The sequence below is a fragment of the Podarcis raffonei genome, chromosome 7 (genome assembly GCF_027172205.1).
Source record: "Podarcis raffonei isolate rPodRaf1 chromosome 7, rPodRaf1.pri, whole genome shotgun sequence".
NCBI classification, from domain to species: Eukaryota; Metazoa; Chordata; class Lepidosauria; order Squamata; family Lacertidae; genus Podarcis; species Podarcis raffonei.
This window is the reverse complement of record NC_070608.1, coordinates 88772523-88794086: the sequence shown is the minus strand read 5'-3', so window position 1 is coordinate 88794086 and position 21564 is coordinate 88772523. Positions and strand designations below refer to the sequence as shown.

The 21564-nt window shown below is 39.3% G+C and overlaps 1 protein-coding gene across 5 annotated transcripts in view; it reads left to right on the top strand.

Moving 5' to 3' along the window:
- FAM193A (family with sequence similarity 193 member A) overlaps positions 1-21564 on the top strand; it is a 44147-nt gene that overhangs the window by 8025 nt on the left and 14558 nt on the right. For 3 of the 5 annotated variants that reach the window (XM_053394891.1, XM_053394892.1, XM_053394895.1), the window contains 8 exons: positions 6972-7084; positions 7604-7852; positions 9300-9450; positions 9607-9789; positions 11952-12206; positions 14563-14749; positions 16042-16317; positions 18589-18865. In XM_053394891.1, coding sequence (XP_053250866.1) covers positions 6972-7084; positions 7604-7852; positions 9300-9450; positions 9607-9789; positions 11952-12206; positions 14563-14749; positions 16042-16317; positions 18589-18865 — 1691 coding nt within the window. Of the gene's footprint in view, positions 1-1940; positions 2064-6971; positions 7085-7603; positions 7853-9299; positions 9451-9606; positions 9790-11951; positions 12207-14562; positions 14750-16041; positions 16318-18588; positions 18866-21564 lie in introns of all 5 variants that reach the window. The other 2 variants (XM_053394893.1, XM_053394894.1) reach the window with 2 other exon arrangements.

Here is a 21564-nt window from a genome sequence, read left to right as displayed (position 1 = left end):
TGAGGTACTGTTTCTGGGTTAGTGGAGTCTGTAACCTGAAGCGTCTGTAACCCAAGGTACCACTGTACAGTAACAGATTCAGTTAAATGAGTTGTATCCTCTGACAAAAACTTCAGAATGGTTATCTGACTTGTAACTTGACAACAGAGAGCACTCGGGTGGGTTCTCCCAATAAGCAAAATTCCTAATGATGCTCCTCACATTTCTATTGAATCTGAATCCATAATTACTAGCCTCAAATTAAATTAAATTTTTGCTTAGGATACTGAAGTAATTCATTTAAAGATAATAGTTTGGCAAGCATTGTTTTCTTAACAGACAAAAATGAGAAATGCACGTTGTGGTCCAGTGAGTCTTTTTCCCCATTTGCTGTTGTAGCCCTTTTTGATCATCCTCTTGTAATGCTACTTTTTGTTTTTCCTCTTGTATTTTCCATCTTATTTCTTCCATAACTGAATCTGTTTCAGTCTCCTCATAGATTGCAGTCCTCAGCGTACATTTCCAGAAAAAGGCTTCATTTGAGCAGAGTAGGACTTGCTTCTGAGTAGACTTGCTTAGGATTGGGCATTCATCACCTGTGGAGATGAATATCCTCTCAGAACGGCTTACTACCACCCCAGTCTATAATCTGTATCTCTTGCTCATTAACCACCCCAACTGTCATTTGTGTGTCAAATCACCATCATATTATAGACCTCCTTGGTGCCAGGTAGTGCCATTCTTTATTCAGTCCTTTAACCACATAAGAAAGCAGTGATTGATTGAAGTTATTGTTTTGTAGTGCTTTCAGAAGTGATCTGGTCTGTGATAAGCTGCATCAGAAATATTGAACTGTAATCCTTACTCTTCAATGTTAAATCTTTTATCTTGATCCAAAATCTCAATAGGTGGTGAAATAGTTATGGGAGTATGGCATCAATTCATTAAGATGTTATACTGTATTTTTCACAAAACATGGAGAGAAAGTTGCCCAAACATGCAAATCTCCAAAGAGATGAAGAAAAAACATTCCATTTTCACAAAACCACAGGAATCACTTGTCACAAACCTTTCTAAGTGCCTTAACAGTATGGATTTATCATATTTGTTCATCAAATTAATAATAGGGCACAAAGCAACTGATAAGTAAGTTGGTGAATCTGAGTGCACAGGCCTTTGCTTCCTTTTTCTCTTTCAAATGTACTGTAAAGGATTCTTCCAATTAGATCTCCAGGGATTTTCTGTTAAAAATCTTTTTTCTTTGTCTTCTCACATCCTAAAGCAAATGGAAACATCACTTACAAGCAAGTTTCTTAAATCTATCAGCATCTACTGCTCAGCAATTTTCTTTAGCATTCAGGGAGAGAACCCTGGTTGTCATCCTAGCGTCCTTTCCAGAATTCATAATAATGGGGTGTTTTTTGTTTTACTGTCACAAAAGGAATTGCATGCGCTTTGTGCAATCAGACATTTGTCCTCATGTTCTTTGATGCTCTTTGATGAGGTTGAAAGCTCTCCTTTGTAAAACAACAACAACACACCCAAACAAAACCAAGCTGGTGAAACAGGTACAAAAGTAGGCACATTCTGATGTAATGACTTGAGCCCACCATTCTGTTATTGAAATGAAGTTAGTAAATGCTTTAGCCTGCTTCCTGCAAGAACATAGACTTCTAGTCAAAACACCAGGGCTCAGCTAAACTGCTTAACTTCCATGATCTTCAGATTGTAAAGGAATACATGTGGAATTCAGTTTTGATTCCTGAATGAAATTCCTGCATTTTCAGAAAGTTGCTGTGGAATTACACCAACCAGCTTGCATAGTTATGAATACAAAGGACAGAAAGCCTCAGTGGACAGTAGTAGGTCAAAGCCTCTTTTTTGCTTCTTGAAAGAAATGTAAGAATTTTTTGTAAGCCATCCAGTACCTCGCTTTGTCTTCAACTGAACACCTTCTTCAGTTGCCTTGCAGAACTCTTCATACCTGACAAGAATTTCATGTGGTACTGAAGAGTGTTCACTCAGTACATTGAGTGTACTCAATGCATCAAGAAAAGCTGCCAGTTCTCTGAAAACCATATCAGGTATGGGGGTCTCTGCTCTGTGAGTAACTTTCTGAAATGCAAGATTTCAAGCTGACAGGATTTGGTGCCAATGTTTGCATCAGCTGAAATACATATTTGGAATAAATTATTTCAGTGCTCCTGCAACCTGTATTCTAGTTTCCATGATTGCATGGATCTTCTATATTCTTCAAGATAATTCTGCAAAGCTTTAAGGCTATTTGGATATGAAATTCTGTAAGGTGGATGAAAATTACATGTATATCAAAATGCATGGGTGCATTTTGCAGTCGCAAAGCCACATGACTTTTATAGGTCTGATCACACCCACCTGTAGTGTACCTTTAATTTGTAATTGTTACTGTCTGAGAGGTTTTCTTTACTCACAGTGATTCAGTAAGCCTGGTGTGGCTGGATATTTGAACAAAGAATAAACCACAACATTAAAATGCAATACAATTAAAATTCAACAATAAAAATGGTAAAATGCAGCCTAAAAGCTTTCTAGAAGCAGAAAAATGAAACCAATTAGTCCATTTTAAAAGACGTTTAACATTTTTTTGTCTCATTTTGTCGCTGGCAAGCTGGGAACGTAAGACCTATCTGCCTAGTTGGGATTGAAAGTTTGGTGCTTGAACCCAGTTTTGTTGCCAATGCTCAGAACAGTTTTCAGTCATGTTCTTGAAGATGAACAAAAGGCTGATTATGTGAAATGACATATGATTGAGGATACCCACATAAAATATTTCTATGTTAAATTACCTCATCATTTGGTTTCCACTATATACCTTCTGACAAACAGAATATATTTTAGAGTGAGGGCAACTTTTAAATAATTACATTGGAGTTCATATTTTATCTATTACAACACATTTCTTCACAAAGGGACCAAACTTCCAGCCATTTGTGTTATAATGTATAATGGTATACTTATACCCTAGGGACACTTATTATGAAGTAAGTGCTATTGAACTCAGTGACTGGGTAGTAGATGCCTGCCTTGTTGCTTCACAATAAAAGTATGTTTCATTTACAAAAGCCCATCTGCTGCTGTGGTTGGGAAAATAGGTGTCATAGGTGGACAAAACGTATGGGTTATTCTGTTCTTGAGGAAGCTAAACCCTGGACTCTAAAAGTGATTCTGAACTCTCAGATTTTAAGCTTCTATCATTATCTTAATCTAGTCCTGTAATTGGTTGTTTTAACCAGACCCTCTTTGGTATCTTTTTATGCTAATTTTTAAAATTCATTTTCAATAACAATCTTCCAATTAATGACAGATTAAATCAAATCAATCCAAATTACAATAATAACAATACCACCATTTATATATTTCAATTATTAATTTTTTTGGGGGGGGGGCGGACTTCCCATGTTCCAGATGTCTAGAGATAATCGTCCTTATTCTCAGTCTAATTAGTCATTGTTCATGTGGTTCACATCTTCTGTAGCAAAGTTTTTGTATTGTTAACACACAGGAGGCATTTTTTATTCATCTTATTCTCTGTCCAATTATTTTGGTGTTCAGTCCTCTTATCTCTCCTTTGTTCGTCAAGTTCTCATTAAAGGCACCGGGCTTTGTTCCAAAAATAGAGTTTATAAATGGCAAGTCAACAAGTTCTCTCTGATGTTTCTTAATGAGCTGGTGTCCGTATATGTCTGTACAGTGGTACCTTGGGTTAAGAACTTAATTTGTTCTGGAGGCCTGTTCTTAACCTGAAGCTGTTCTTAGCCTGAGGTACCACTTTAGCTAATGGGGCCTCCCACTGCTGCTGTGCCGCCACCGCGTGATTTCTGTTCTCATCCTGAAGCAAAGTTCTTAACCCGAGGTACTATTTCTGGGTTAGCGGAGTCTGTAACCTGAAGCGTCTGTAACCTAAAGGGTCTGTAACCCGAGGTACCACTGTATATAATGCTGCATTGTAGGGCATGCTTCCCAGCTGTATATTATGTGAGAATTATTTAAATTCCTCCAAGAATAAAAGGACCTCCCCCCCCCAGCTCCTCCAGGCCCCAGAAGAGCTGGCAGGGATCCAGCGCTCTCCATCCTTCTGTCCACAATTTCTGTCCACAATCATGTATAAAAATAATCCATACAAGCAGATGTATTTTAGAATGAAATACACCCCAAGTTCAAAGGAGCTCTTTTCCATTAGAACCCCCTTTTTTTGTAACTGTGCAATAATGATCGCCATTTTCTTTCCATCTTCAGCCTGATCCGCCATATCTGATCTTATTTTGCCAGCTCTAATTCTAATTAGAGTTCTCCGTTGACGGCTGTGCATCATGCATTCAATTAAAATTTTCACCTCTTGTGTTTCGTTCAAGTAATTAAATTCTTTCTGGATGAGCTTCGCCAAATCGTGATGTTATATAACAAGTACGGAAAGAGCGGTTGCTCACCTCCTTAGTCCACATTTCAAGATGAGAGTCCATTTAAAGTCCAAAGTTCTGCTTTCAACGACTGCATAATTTGACAGTTTTTTCCTTTAATCTCCTCCATCTGGAACATGCCTGTTTTTTGTCCAAATCTTCTTATTTTAGAAAACAGGTGTCTCCTGCATGCAGGAGTGGCTCTGGAGAGTGCCAGCCATACCATGCTCTTAGACCCAGTGGGTCTGTGAGACAGTCCTCCCTCACCTTGGAGAATCTGCCAGGGCTAATTACCCTCATATCAGCCCTGAATTACTGGCACAGCTTGGGTCCATTCATGTGGGAGGCAGCCATTTCCCGCAGCAGGAAACCAGAAGTCCGGGTATCTTTAAGTAGAAGGATTCTGGCATCACCTCACATGGGCACTAGAGGGCTACAAAGCTTGTGTTGTATTTAATGTTACATGTGGCTCTAGAAACATTCTGCTTTATCAGGGGCATGGCAGATATTATTGTCATGATTAGATCATTGTTTACATGAGCACAAGTTGCTGCTCTTGAGACTGATTAGATTGCCCTCATAGTCCCTTCCAGCTATACAATCTTATGATTAGATTGGTCCACTTCTAAAAAAAATGTATTGAGCAGATATGACAACTTCATGATGGACAGCAAGCACAGGACTGAATTTCTTAGCACCTGATTTCCAAAACTAAGAAGGTCACAGCTGTTGTGATAATATCCTGAATTGAACTGTTTGCTGTTGATTCCTCTGACTGGCAGCCCTGATGGAGTCGGGGATCAGTGCTTGACTTGCAAAACTGTTGGCTCAAACTCTGCATTTCTGATACTGTGTGATCACACTGTATGTTGTCTGGCAGACATGTAGAACAGTGGGTTATCAGAGACTATTGATTCCTAAATGCGATTAGCAGAAAAGGGTGACACCCATTTTCGGTACGTACACTAGTGGCCAAAATTGTGGAAACCTTTTGGAGAAAGTGTATTTCCGAGGTTTGATGGCTCATAACGTGACCTTTTTTGGGGGGGGGAGTAGTACCATAAAATTATATATCAATGGAAAGATAATTTAATGAAGAATGTAATGCAACAAAGTCTGTTTAATTATCTGTACTCTATCAAAAGTTATAGCCAAATAACCAAAAAAAGGAGTGTTTAGAGAGCCAATCAGGTGTCATCTTATTTTGGCAATGATGGCTCATAGCACTACTTTTTTTTTTTTTTTTTTGAGTAATGCCATAAAATTATATATCAAAGGAAAAATAATTTAATGAAGAATGTAATGCACGTTTTCCAAAAGGTTTCCACAATTTTGGCCACTACTGTATCTCTTCTCTGTCTGCTTCATGTAGTGAAAAAAGCTTGGATTGATATGAATTAAGAATTTCAGAGCTTTGGCCTCTGTACAGTTTAACTAAAAACAACCTATATACAGCTACAATATTGAGTTTTATTTAGTGTTTGTTTAATATGAGAGCAGCCTTTTAAACATGTCCACAATAGTTAGTGGGCCACAACTTTTTTTAATAACCTCTTTGCCCATACATGTGTGGAATGGAGATACAGATATAGATAGATATGGGGGATTCTATTGAAGAAGTATCATTTTATATAATCTATATATCTCCTCCTTCAATAGTATCCCTTTTGCTGTAGCCATCCATAGATTAGAGGATTAAGAAAAAGTATGAATGATAGTCTCCTAAAAATATTTTTGTCATGAGTTAACTTCGGAGAAACAATTCTCTTTTCCTCCTACCTTCCCTGACCCAATAAAATACAAAAAAACAACAACTAGCATACTTAGACTGACACATATAGCCTAATCATGTATTTACTCAGGAGAAATTCTGTTGTGCCTACTGGGACTTACTCTCAGGTAAACGTGCCTAGGACCTCAACTGCATATGCTTGGAAATTAGCTCCTTTGATCTCAGACTTAGTTCCAAGTAAAGTGTCAGTCTCTTTCTTAGTAAGAGATCAGCAGCTGCACCTTCTTTTAAATACAAAGAAGGGCTTGCCTAACAAATTCAAACATTTCAGTTTCAGGTCATGCTGAATGTAAATAATCTAGTACAAGTAATCAAGTGGACAATTTTAGAGTCACAATTGACTACAAAATGCAGCTGCAATATAGCGTTGTTTATGAAACATGCCAAATTGAACGTATTATTCAGTTATGCATTGGTACTGAATCCTTACTAAGTGCTGAACTGAACATGTGTAATGGATTTTGATTTTTTAAAAAGCAGGCTCATATTTCACCTAACTGCAGACATGAGTCTTGATTAGTCCTTGTTACCTGAGGACAATTTCTACAGTACTTGCCCCAGGTGACCAGGAGAGTAGTAATTTGCAAGCCTCAGAAAGAGGCATTAGTACAGTTACTTGATGGAGTGTGTATATTATCAGATTGTGCTTTATCAGGTTGTTAATTTCATTTTGAATTTATGGTTTTAAAATGATTTTTTGTCAACAGCAATTGAAATGTTACTGAAAATTGCTCACAGTTTTTATATATCCTTGCTAATTCTAGTTAAATGGCAGTAAAGCAATATCTGGAGAAAATAACTTCACAGACACAATGAGACATCTGTTGTCATCAAGACTGAGTATTTCTGACTGTCCTAATTGCAATTTCAGGCACAGGTGAGTAGATAATATTTAATAGCTATAGTAGTAAAATATTATTTCATAATAAAATCTTAACTGAGAGCTTTCCAAGTTGTGTGTCGCGACACATTAGACTGTTGGCTGCAGTGTGTAGGTGTGTTGCATGAACACTCCCCACACTCCTTACGGTGCTGGAAAGGGGTTAGTTTAAGCTCTGGTTTGCTAGTAAAACTGAATTAATGTATTGCAAAATGATTCATGTCTAAAAAGTGTGTCACCAACATCCTTTGGTGAACCAGTTCCATCTTCCACAAAGGTCTGCCTTCGCCTCTGCACTGGAACAGCCAGTCACCATATCTGTGCTGCAGCTCTGTGCCTCTGGCCTTGCTTCATGTCGCCTGTGGGAAACGCTGCAAATCTTCCTGGCTTTTGGACTCTGTCCAAACTTCTCACAGGAAAAACTTTCCACTGCTTGTTTTATGTGTGAATATTCAATTTAATGAAATTGAACAAAATATTGGTGTTGATAGTATTATGTTTTGAATTCATGAACAGATGTACTTGTGATGACTGCAGCCTTTCGCATATTCTGATGTGTGGAATCATGGATTCACCAGCTACAGACGATGTCCATAGTAACCAGCTTCCCCTTCAAATTGATTCTGCTCCCGATTATCTCTCTCAAATGCACTTACGAAGTATATCATCAGGAAGCTCAGAGTCTAGTTCCAGTTCTCCTTTTACTGACCAGCAAATAGACAGACAAAGACTCATCCTTGCAGATAATAGCTCTGGATCACCTTTGTAAGTGTGGCCTTGTTGTTCTTTTGATTATAGTAAAATGTGAAATTTTGAGAACAGAATCTAACAGTAGTGAAAAGAATTTCTTTGTGTGCAGTGGATTTGCTGGGTCCTTACTGCTTTTCCAGTGGCAGTTCCATGTGCTGCTATTGAAGAGGGTGAGCAGCACTTGGCACAGGGCATAGAATGCAAGTTAGAAGACAAAGAAGATGAAACCCTGCTGTAAATATAGAAGCACTGACACATACACTTAAGGCTCTTGTGGACCCCAGCTTTAGAAATACTGTATATTTTTAAACTTGTGATGATAATAATAGCACCTTTATTGTCAATGTACAACCTGTGTACAATGAAGTTAACCGAGCCTCCCCCCCCACAAAGACTCAATCTCATTGCACTCTGTGTGCTTGTCGCACAACACACCAACCCCGAAAGTCAGTTGCACTGTATTATTTTGCATTCAGCAGCCTAACAGCCCACTGATAGAAACTGTTTTTTAGTCTGTTGGTACGACTAATTATACTTCTATATCTCCTGCCCGAGGGTAGAAGATTAAAGAGGTGCTGGCTGGGGTGTGAATCGTCCCTGAGAATTTTTCTCGCTCTTCTAAGGCAACGATCCCTTGCAACGGCATCTCGCGGGCTCAGGGGACAGCCCATGATATCATGTGCTGTGTTCACCACCCTCTGTAAAGACTTTCTGTCCGTGGTTGTCAAGCCAACGTACCACACTGTGATACAATATGAGAGGACACTTTCTATTTTGGACTGGTAGAAGGAGGTCATCAGTTGTTGTTTAACGTTGTTCTTTCGCAAGACCTTGAGGAAATGGAGTCTCCGTTGGGCCTTTCTAACCTCCCGAGTTATATTGTTTTTCCAAGTGAGGTCTTCATTAAGGTAAACTCCCAGGAATTTAAAGGAAGAGACTCTCTCTACACAACGCCCCCTGATATTCAGCGGGGCTAGTTCCCCTCTCTTCCTCTGAAAGTCCAACACCATCTCCTTTGTCTTGCTAATATTTAGGTGCAAGTTATTCTCTAAGCACCATGTAGATACTTTTGAACCTCCCCCCTGTACGCCGATTCATTTCCACCTGTAATTAGACCCATTATGATCAGCCTGTTCCCAAAAACTGGAACTATCCTGTAATCATGAAATTTGAAACATAGGCTATACTTCTGGCATAATTCAGTGGCGGGCAGAATGGCAGATTTACACCTGAGCTACATGTAAATGCCTTACATGTCGTCTATATTTGGATTTGCACCCAGAGCTTTTATTTCTGTTACAAATTCCAGTGAAATGGTATTAAAATAACAAACACCCAACCCCTATTTCTAGAAGAAAATTACAAATTCAAAACCAATGGAAATTGCATTTTACTTTCTTTTCAAAGTTCTCTATTGCTTGACCTACTTAGCATGTACAAAAAACCCCACTTTTCTTCACAGTAATACTGAAAATGAAGATATTTCAGCAGTATCAGAAAAACCTGATATTTATTGTATTAATCACTACGATAATGCTGAGGCTGTCAGAAACATGAATGGGATCCACAGACTGTTAACTGATGGAGTCAAAAACATGGCATTAAAGGCTGAGGTACTGTAATTTTGAAATACATTTTATACATCTATTATTTACATTTATATACCACTGTTCATCTTGTGGGGTCCCAGGGTAGTGGACACATATAGTAGAATCATAAAGCAATTCAGATGTAATTTAAAATCATATTAAACCTGAACTATTTATCAGTCTCCCCAGCAGAGTAGTAACACTAGTAGCAGTTCATCAGTAGCAGATGCTGAAGAAGCAGATGAAGAGAATGGTGGTAATTTACCAAGGGCTCAAGAAGGGGATTTAATGCTTGGAACTAATGTGCGAAGGAAGGATGAAGCGAAAACTGACAGTTCTTTGTCATCATACTCTATTCAGCAGGTAAAACATATTTAGTTCTTAAGAGTAATGTATATGAACCCTGAAACAATGTTCTTCTGGATTTCTTTTTAGTTAGCCAATGATAAATTGTTCAAAAAAAGAGAGAAATCACAGCAGTACTAATAAATAATATCACATTACAAAATAGTGAAATGCTGCACATAGCTGTATATTTATAATTCAATTTGATATTTTCACCCAAAGTTAGCAATCACTCATTTTCTGGCTCCTCCACCCCTGTTCCCACTCCAGACTTTCAGTGTTTTAAATCATTGTGGTAGTCAGACATATGAAATTTAGCCCGTTCCTTTTTAATAGACAGAACTGCAACTAGGAATCTGGCTAGATAAAATATGATCCTATGGTGTCTGGTTTTTGAGCAGAAAGACCAGCCTGTCCTCTACCCCGCTGTCCCTCCAAATCCCCTTTGTTCCCCAACCACTTCACTATGGACATGGACAACTACATATACTGCACTACAGGGTGTGTTCCAGGGTTTCCACAGCTGGCTGTCAATATCAACATCTGTGCTCCCCCAGTTCCTCCTTTGAACTCTCCTAATGTAATTGCAGAAGGATTTCTTTTCATATATTATAGCAGACCAATCTCTGGTTTTGATGTAATCAAAATCCATGCACCCTTAATATTTGCCTTTCTATTTCTTACACCCTCTTGAAGTTTTTGTACAATCATTATCCATGTAGTGTAGAGTTATAATAGGGTTGTGCTGATATGACTGTATCACACCAGTACTATTTCATCTGGACTGGCTGTCATTCTGTTTCTTGGCCTGTTTAAAGTGTTGTATTAACATTTAAAACCTTAAAGAGCTTACAACCTGTTACTTGGAAGGTTCACTTCCTCCTGTACATACCTCTTTGGACCTTTGGATCTTCCTCAGAGCACATTCTTGTTGGTTGAGAAAGAAAAAGTAGGTAAAATAAAAAGAGAATTCCTGGATGCCTAGAACCAGGTTTGGCAAGAGAACCACAGCAGAGCATTAAAAACACAAAATGTGTGGCACTGTAAAGTTTGGAAATTTAGGCTGTTAGACCATTAAAACATCCCCATCTAAGTTGCTTCCAAAATTCCCCACCTCCCTTAGCATAGAAAGAGACGCACATTAGTAAGTTTAAACTTCTATAAGTTTAAAATGCTTTACTTACAAATTTTTCAAAGATCAGATTCATGTGCTTTTTCATACAGCACTTAGAAAAGACAGACAGTAAAACTCAGGTTCCAAAGTGGTAAATGTTTCTAAATTATTTGTATAGAAACACTAAGATAGCTCCTTAAGCCATGTGATCTTGGCTTGGAGCAACTAGTCCAGACCTCCTTCCTGGTAGGGTTCACATGGTAGAATGTGAGAAAGTGGGAGAAAAAAGAGCTTGACGACCCTTCTTCCCCAGGTAAGCAGGAGTGACCTCACTAAGCCTGGCAGAACAGCTTACTCTTATGGTCTTAAGCTCTTCATGCATTAATTAGACGTAAGCATGTTGGTTATGTGAAACTGATTATCCCACACTTTCTTGGGCATCCCCACCCAGTAAGGGGAAGCAACTAGAGAGAAGTTTAGAAGTAAAGATTGTCTAGTTGCACCAACATCCTCTACTCCCCCCACCTGATGTTATTGATATCTAGAAGAATTAATGCTGTAAAGCTCAAGAATGGAATTCCAAGCCTATCTTATTTAATACTAGTAAAGCCTTAGGTTTCAATCCTAAATTAATGGGAGTGCCATTGAACTCAATGGGAGATACTTCAGGGTAAGCATTGGACCATAGCATTAATGTAATTTTCAGGTAAGGAAGTGGACTGCCAGGGTCTGAAAGTAAGATGTATTTCAAGTGCTAGAAGGTATAAGCAGGGCTTTGTTTCTAGATAAAGTGGTGACGGGACAGTTTCGGTGAGTTCCCACTGAAAAAAACACCCTGGTACAAGTCAGTACGTGAATACATTGGACACACAGTTTATAACAGAAACAATTAAGGTGGTTTTAAGCTTGTTATTGTTAAGCTTATTGTATTTTATATATTTGAGAGGTGTCATTATTGTCATTTTCTAAAACAATAGATTGCATCTAAGATAATTGTTTCCAAAAAACAAATGTTTCTCTAATTTTGCTGTGTGGTTTACATTGTGTACCCTCCTTTCATTTATAGCAGATTGATCAAGAACCAGCTTGTTGTGAGTGCCATGTCTGTAAACAGGAAATCTCAGGCCCCTCTTCTTCAGACACTGAAGTGAAATGTCTTCCTGCTGGGCATCAATTTAGGATGCCAGAAAAACCTGCCCATCCTGCTCTTCATCTTTATCCTCATATCCATGGACAAATACCACTTCATACTATTCCTCACTTACCTCCTCCACTAATCCATCCTTCTTTATACACTGCTTCCCCCTTTGCACAAAATAAGGTAAGTCTGTCAAAGTGGCAATCTTCAGGGTTCCAGGATATTTCATGCATCTGTTAAAAATAATTTGCCAGTTCAGAGGTTTTCAACCTTTACTGAGTCCACATCACCATTGACCAACTACATTCATTCTGTGGCAGCCCTGTGGGGCTCAGGAGTCCAGTTATGTGATCACTTGCCTGTAGAGCTGGCAGCCTCTCATCTTTTTTCAAACACTCTCCCTTGTGGAGTCTTCCTTCAGCCTCCTCTCCCTCTGGGCAGCCACTGCTGCTGCCTCTGGTCTCTGAGCCTCTGCCACCCCCCAAAGAGTGGTGCCTCCTCACACTGCCCCACAGGGGCCTGGGAAAAAGATGCCCCCAGGCTTGGTGGCCCAACGGAGACTGGCCAAAGTTGAACAAGGCGACAGTGGGCACTACTGGGCCAGCATAGCGGAAAGGTTCTCCTTCAGCAGCGAGCAATCAACTCCCACAGACCTTGCACACAGCAAGCACAAGAAAGGTCAGTGCAGTGCCTGCCTGCCGGGCCTCCCACTCCTGGCCTGTCCACTCCAAAGAAAGGCTGTTGGACTGGGTGAGTGGGCTCCCTCTCCTGCCTGCTTGCTTGCTTACTCCAAGGCTGCCTCAGCTCCTGGTAACCAGTACCCCCTGGCCAGCCCCAGAGACATGTTTTTCCAGGGAAGCTTGTAGCCAGGACTGCTGCAACAAAGAGCTGTGCAAGACAGAGGCCGGTGTTGCCTGCAGCATCCCCAACCATCATTCAAGGTACCCCCAGGTGCTGCGACACACTGGTTGAAAACCACTGTGCTAAGTCATTGAACTGGTGTTATCAAATGTCACTACCAAGGAAACAGTAGCCATTAGATGATAAATTGTCAGTTTTACAAAAATCAGGTACTTGAAGTTTTTTAATCCCAGAGACACATTAAGCTATGAATGAATAAATGAAACATTAAGAAATTAATAAAACATTAGTTTTATATACTACAATTACCAGTGCTACAATGATATTTTCCTTACAAAATGTTCTTTTAAAAATGCATTCATGCCTGCATATACAATACAATACACACATGTAGCCAACTGAAAATGATACAGAAAGATGGGGAGGTGATCCTTTTGTCTGTGAGAACATTGTGATCCTGGGGATATCCCATCATTGATCATTCCTTCCTCTCTCTAGCCCAGGTGCATGTGTGTGTCACTAACATTTTCATGCCATGTTTCACATTTCCAAAAGCACCATGGATATCAGTCACAAAACAGCTGCCATATCTAAAAGAGCAGAAAAAGAGACATGGCCACAAAAAGCATGGGTGTGCCCCCATTTTTTAAAAAGGCACCTACAGCAGCCATTACTGTTATTTGCCATAGAAAGAAGAGCTTTCTATCTCCTCTCTTCAGAAGGGAAGGGAAATGTTCAGCATTAGCCTTCCGTTAAGTGTGGGTATGTTCAATGTATGAGAGGCCAAGCTAGTGCAAAGAGGAAGTGAGTAAGAAGAGCAAACAGTCTCTCATGCATTGTGGATTTTTAAGGGCTGGACCTTCTGTGGGCACCATAAGAGGTACAGTGGGCACACTGGGTCCTGCAGGCACCACATTGGTGACCACTGTGCTAGCCTATTTGAATGGAACAGGCAGTCTTATCCAATGGTAATTGGTGTCATCATTACATATCCCCCAGGAATCTGCTTAGCAGGTTTTCTTAGCTTGGTCTTCTTTGCAGCTGGTAGGACTCCAGCTCCACAATCCTGCTGTTAAATTCCTTCAATATCAACCACAGGTGCTAATTTGAATCCCTGGGGCCACCAGACAGAAAGTTATACGTGACAGCTGAAGCTCTTGTTCAACACCTCAGAGTACATTCCAACATTGTAGAATCAGTTCAGCACATCCATCACTTTATCTGTATTTGATGAAAAGAAGATACAGAGCTGAGCCTCATCAGTTCAGGTGACCTCATTCTGTGTTTTCCTTCCATCCTATAGCTACAAGTGGGCTACAGCTATGGCCCTGTGCTCTACTGGCTATATAGAGATTGAACTGAAATGTAACAGTAAATCATGGTAATGAGGAAGACCTTAGGCTATGAAACAAGAAACTGAAGTTAAGCAAGCAAGCAAGGAAATGCTTTCAAACACCTTGTTGTCATGCTAGAGGGAAGGCTCATGAGCCCAAGGACTGCATAGGCTTATTCTGGTTATTATAAACTGTGGCATAGCATGATGTCTGAATGCAGCTGTTGTATAATGGTATTTTCAGAGCAACATGACTCAGTGCATCATTTTCCCTTGTATGTGACTAATAATTTTGGAGTGGATGCAAACAAGCAGAAGACTAATTAGAAAGTACTCTTGTTGTAGGCCCTGGTTCAGAATAATGGAAACAATCAGCAAGCACTCAGTACACCATTCCAAGATAATATCTATCCAAATGGTTTTGGAAGTACCACAGACTGGAAGAGTTCTAAATTTTTAAGCATCTGGGAATCAGAAGTCATGAATGAGAAAAACTGGAATGCCTCCACCTCTTTACAAGAGGAACTTCCTGGTGAGAGTATAATTCTGCTTTACTCTGAAAAGCGGCAGTTTGATTCTGGATGTTCTAGTAAGGCCCTTGACTGAATTAGATTTACTGTCTGATTCCAATTGGGACAATAGGAGGGAAAGAGGGATCAAATACAGGTACCCATTTGATTTGTGATATTTACAAATGCACTAGTATTGTCAGAAATCTTTGGGCCTCAGCAATCACTCTTTGGGCGTGATTGCTGACGTGTGGGTCCTTGTTGACCCAGAAGTAATGGGGGGCAGGACAAGGTGCACTCCACTACCGCTTGCAGGGGCCGGAAACAGAACCCCCATGTGAAATTGTCGCTGCTTGTATAGTAAAACTAGTGGACCTGCAAAATGTTGTATTGTAGCTCCTGTATTCCACCCCTCTTCTGTTCCCGTTCCCCAGTCAGCCAGCATTCTATGGCCACTGAGCATGCTCGGTTCTCATTGGGCTGCTGGGGTTTCTTTGTCCTAAAATATTTTTGTAGTTCTGCACACGTTAAGGTTTCCCTAAGCCTGTTGCTTCCTCTCTTTTGTGCATGAGTTCTGCTGTTTTAACTGCATAAGGAACAGTACTTATAGCCTGAACTTCTTTGTTTTTTTGAGATGGGGAAGAACTCAGGCTCCACATCAAAATGCAATATATTCCTAATGCGTTTGTTTTACCTGCACTTCTGGCTGAAGGTGTTGAATAAAACAAACCAGCATCAGAGACAGGGATTCTGGCTATAGTTTGCTTCTTACCTCATGTACATTTTTTAAAAAGTTCTTTAACATATAAATATGTTGCATCACGGTTCTTTAATAAGAATAGCACAGCCCTCCAATAAATGCTCTGCTATCATATTTTTAAATGTTTTAGTGCTTTATAGATTGTAGTTTAATGGTTTATGGTATAATGAATTTTATTACTGCCTTGGGATGGTTTACACGGTGCTTGTAAATACCAAAAGAGGTTTTGGATAGTGGTTCTGTGTATAAAACTATTAACCTGAAATTGCTTTTGAGATTACAATGAATTATTACATTACTTAAAGTTTTAAACGGAATAATACCAATTCTAAACAATTTTCTGATTATACATATCTGTGTTACAGCTGATAGCATAAGAAGTCTTTAGCTTTCATTCATCCCAGACATACTCTGTGAACCACCCTGAGACCGCTGGGCTTAGAGCGGTATTTAAAGTGTGTGTGTGGGGGGGCCCTATACCCATCTAGGTGACATTAATGCAATGTTAATATTGCTAAACAACTGAACTAGTTTGTCTCTTTCTTCAATTTAAAGGAAGTGCTGCAGCAGCGGCAGCTCTTTCAGAACTGATACCTAATGTACTTCCCGTAACATCTAGAAATGAAGGAATGGTAATAACTGAGAGCAAAAAGAGGGAAAATATTTTAAAGAAAAAATGTCTGTATCATTGTCAAGATGCGTCTTTTATGGACACTAAAAAAGTAGTGATGGCAACATCTTCAGCAACCTCTTCAGTTTCATGCACTGCTACCACAGTACAGTCAAGCAACAACCAGTTTAAAGTTTCATCTAAAAGATCATCATCACTAGGTAAATATTAAATGCACTTGTTATCCTGCTTATTAGCCAACAGAGTTCCCAAAGCAGCTTACATAAACATTTTTAAGCAGTTACAAGTCATAGAATCATAGAGTTGTCTAGTCCAATGCAGGAATCTCAGCTAAAGCATCCAAGACATTTGGCCATCCAATCTCTGCTTTAAAACCTCCAAGGAAAGACAGTCCACCACCTCCCTGTGACGAGGAGAGTGCTGTTGTGCTAAGGTTCTGCTTACAGAATTCCCATAAGCATCTGCTTGGCCACTTTGAGAAGAAAATGCTGGACTTTGGGCCTTAGAACTGACCCAACTGGTTCTTATTTTCTAACATTTAAATCTCACACAAGAGCTAGCAGAGGAAAAAAGGAAGAGGGCAAACATAGGTAACAAGAAACCTAGAATTGATAGCCAAAGGAAAAAAATGGACAAGAGCAAACCGAAATAAAAGCGGAGCTAAAACAAAAGAGAAACAATTTCAGTTGAACCCAGAAGTTGTTGGAAAGATCTGGTGCTTGACTTTGCATCTAGATCTGACTTTAGTGGGCCTCTCTTGGGAGGGTATGCTAAAGGTTGGCCCCACAACTGAAAAGTCCCTGTTTCTAGTAAATGTCTGCCAATATGAGTCTTCTTTTACAACAACAAATGGAAACACAAGACCCAATCACATCTGAAAACAATATTTGTACTGTGCTCTCAAATATCAGTGCATGAAATAGTTAATAACCAAACATACAGATAAACTTTTACAATGTTCTAAACAGAGTACTAGTGAAAGTGCTTTTCATCCACACCCAGGGTTGTTTTTTTTTTAAAGTTTTATGTGTAATTAATTTCTGGTTCTTTGGTATATTTTCTGTGTGAATTCCATATTAAGTTGGTGATAAGGGAAATGCCTCCTGCTAAAACTCCATAACAAGCTTTCTACAAAACACATTACTACTCGCATACCATTACACCAACTTATAGTCTTAACTTTTTATATATAAAAAAGGAACCATTTAAGTGACAAACAAATATGTAATATGACAAGGCCATCTACACGGCTTGCCAGCTTATCTTTCACCAGCCCAAAGACTGGATGGCTACCACTTCAGGCTATGCTTGTATTCATATCATCTGCAACAATCACATCCTTAAAATAATAATCACTTTTAAGATATAGCCTGTAACTAAAAACAGATGCTATAAAAGTGCCAGCAGATCAAAAGTTTCATTCAGCTCATTAGGGGTTACAGTTTGTAAAGTAAAAATCCAATAGGCTTCTTGCTAGCAGAGTAAAATGTGAGGACTTTGCACTTTTTAAGTAGACGTAATTTGTTCAGTCACTAGAAGCCTTGCATTTTCAGGAAAATTATTTTCCAGAAAATGTGTTAGAAGAGCCTCAGTAGTTTAGTTCTGATCTTTGTTCTCTAACCAGTAATCTGAGGATTTCTTTATCTGTCCTATGTTTACAAAAGAGGAATGACACTAAATTGCATAAATTACATTGACTTGCAGTAAAATCTCAATGCAAATCTTTGCCATCATTAGGATTTGTAAATGGTTGAAATGTGGGAATGGAGACAAAAGGAATTTTCTTTGGTGTTCACTCATAGAGCTAAGCATACATAAGTCACAGTATTTGATAGACAGCCTGTCAGATAATTCTGCTTACATGTTCCATTACCATGTGAAATGAAGTATGCCTAAGACCAAACTTCCCATCTTTCTTCCCAAGTTCCTTTCTACGTATATTTCTTATACAGGTTCCTGTTTGCTCCCAAACTCAGAATAAACTAACCCTTTCAGCATCCTCCATAGCCTTTCCCTCTGCTTCTCTACTCTCAGCTGTATGTCAGTCTCCTGTCCCTGCCCAAATGACTCTGCCCCTTGCTGCATCCTATGTCTTACAAGATAGCTTTGTAATGTCACCCCCTCTTTCTCTTTCAAACTTGGAATATAGAATTGTGCCCAGAACATTCATAAGTGAAGTTCATTTCAGTTATCTCTGTGCTGAGAGATACTATCCAACAGGCATGCAAACAAGTGAATTGATTGCGTGAGGCTTTGGCTTTAAGATGCCATTTGGCAATTATTTTAAATTACAAATATTTATTAAATTGCCTCTTTTAAAAACCAACTGATTGCGAAATATTTTATCCAGGGTTGCAATTTTTTAAAAAACTAGATTATAAATTCTATTCAAATTTCAGAAATGACTGCCAATGAAATGAAGACATTGTTAATGTTGAGAATATGAGGTAACTTTTCTTTCTCGTATTTAGGTGATGTATTCCACAATATCAGTTCAGAGGATCACAGATGTTCTGCATTGGCTGCACCTCAAAATCCCACAAATTTTGTGCCACTTCCTTTCCTTTCTCCTGTGGTGCTTCCTCCAGCTTCTACTCCCCATCTGCCAAGTCCGAATGCTTCATCTTTCTCCAGAGTTACCACAACTGCACCCAGCTTTGTGGATTCCCATTCAGGTCTTTATCCCATGACAGTTCCACCTCTTTCAACCACAGAGAGCTTAATTAGTGCTCCATCAAGTGTTTGCAGGTGAGATTTTGTTTGTCTTTACATTTTTATTTAAAAATAGAAATTTAAAAACCACAACATGGCCAAAAGATGTGATTAATACTTGGACGCCGAGACCATATAACACTGGTCCTGAAAGACCTACATTGGCTCCCAGTACGTTTCCGAGCACAGTGAGGTTACAGGGAACCAGGCAGAGGGCCTTCTTGGTGGTGGTGCCCGCCCTGTGGAATGCTCTTCCATCAGATATCAAGGAAATACAGTGGTACCTCGGGTTACATACGGTTCAGGTTACAGACGCTTCAGGTTGCAGACTCCGCTAACCCAGAAATAGTGCTTCAGGTTAAGAACTTTGCTTCAGGATGAGAACAGAAATCGGGCTTTGGCGGCGCGGCGGCAGCAGGAGGCCCCATTAACTAAAGTGGTGCTTCAGGCTAAGAACAGTTTCAGGTTAAGAACGGACCTCCGGAACGAATTAAGTACTTAACCCGAGGTACCACTGTAAACAACTGTCTGACTTTTAGAAGACATCTGAAAGCAGCCCTGTTTAGGGAGGTTTTTAAAGTTTGATGTTTTATTGTGCTTTTAATTCTGTTGGGAGCCGCCCAGAGTGACTGAGGAAACCCAGCCAGATGGGCAGCGTATAAATAATAAATTATTGTTATTGTTATTATTATTATTCTCGGTGCCTTTAGAATTTATTTGCTTGTTAATGCATTGGTTTTGTAAAAAAAATAAATTATTAGTTTTCCAATATTATTCCAATAATAGCCACATTATACCAATACCAATTCATATCCAATTAATACAGTTATTAATAGATTATTCAAATCCCAAATTATACATTTTAATTAAAGTGCCCCCCACGTGCTAGATTTGATGGCTTCCTGATTTTATTTTATTTTATGTGTTCCAAAATCTCGCTAATTTCAGTTACATTCCAGTTATAATGATAACCCCTTATAAAACAGCTGCAATCTTAATGATTTCTATTCATATTGTTACATTAAATAATTTATAAAACTTCAGGTGAGGAACTTGTAAGTGTTGTCACTGTTCTTTCCTGCATGTGGCAATTACTTTGTCCAGTATGTTTCTTCTTGTTCATAGATGATGCTATGTCTTTCTTTCCTCCAACTGTTGCTGTTACCCATCATGATTTGGGTGGAGCTGTTGTTCCATTGTTTTCCAGAAGTCTCTGCATTGCTATTCGTTGCTTTGCACAGAGAACACAAACAGCAGCTTCCTGGAGCCTCTCTGTCCCAGTAAATAAACTGTTCTTGCCATTTTTTTCTCAGCTTGGGAAGAGTGGTATGTGATTCCTTACAGCTGAGAATTTATGGCTAATTATCCTTCAAAGTTACATTAAATTCATGTCTTCTCCGTCTTTTTTCCACTTTCCTTTGTAGCTAGTAGAGGGTGGGTGGGGTTGGCTTTATATTTCCAACATAGTCCTTCCTTTTGTTTCAGGGCACACACAGTTTCCATTTTTGTTGTTAAATTCCATTTTAATAATCCAGTTTCTTCCAACCTCACTTGTACATTTATAATTTTTACTTGCATTCCGAGGAGGGTTGCCAAATCATAAATATATATAATATTTTTTTTAACAAGCCAGCCATGGGCTCCCCTCCTTCCACCATCTCTGGCACCGAACGAAATACTAGCTGCTCAGCTCATACCTTTAATCCATGCAGCTGGGTTGTCCTACAGTTTGTAAACTCATCTCTTCTGGCACACGCCTGTACTTTAATCTCCAATTAAAATTCAATTAGCAGGCTAACCTCTGCTTCCAGGAATGGAGTCAGGGGGTTTCGGTGTTGCAGAAAACTTGCAGCTGAGGTTCTTCCTTGGATGAGCAGCCAAAACCTCTACCAGGAAAGAGGAGTCAGGACAAAACGGATAGGGACAACACCTAATTTATTTCAGCTGAAATAGCCAGTCCTCTCTGGTTCACACCACAAGGAGAGATTGACAATTGAGCAAAGAGCAAAGCAAATTCTTATAGGGTCTGCAAAACAAGCTGCAATCATCAAGAGGGTTGACCAAGAGGAAACATTTGTTGCTTGCAAAGGGTACCTTCTTCAAAATTGGCAAAAACAAGTCTTGTGGTTTCTTGCTACTGAAGCTTGCTAAAGAAACAGTTTCAGCTGTCATCTATTTTTAAATAAAAACTTGCTTAAGCTTGTGAAACTAACAGGGTCACTCAGAAGAGTAAAATGGATTTTAGAAATAAATTATGACTGTTCTTATGCCAAGCAAGCTTTGTTATATAAAAGCTGAAGGCAAGGTTAATTCTCAGTTAGCATTTATGTCTTACTTCTCTAACATCGACAGATGGAGTGCTCCTGCACCCAGTGCCTTTGCCTGCCTTCGCATTGCCTGGGAAGTGAGTGCCAAACCACAGGGCAAACTGTGGGTGAAAAAAGCCTGTTCCTCCCAAACCCTGAGAGGAATGCAGAAAACAGTTTAACCCCCACCATTCTCTTTCCTCTTCATCTGCGACTCCCATGATGTTGAGGGAGGATCTATTCCTGGCGCAGAACGGAAAAGGAAGCCGTTAATTCATTGTTGTTATTGTTAATTATAATTTAATAACAACACCATCCTATGATTCTCAAATCAGTTAAAGCCACAGTGTTAGTACAAGTAACCATATAACATTTGTTCTTTGCCTTAATTAAAAAGCAAGATAAATGTGTCAGAGCTGCTGCTATGGT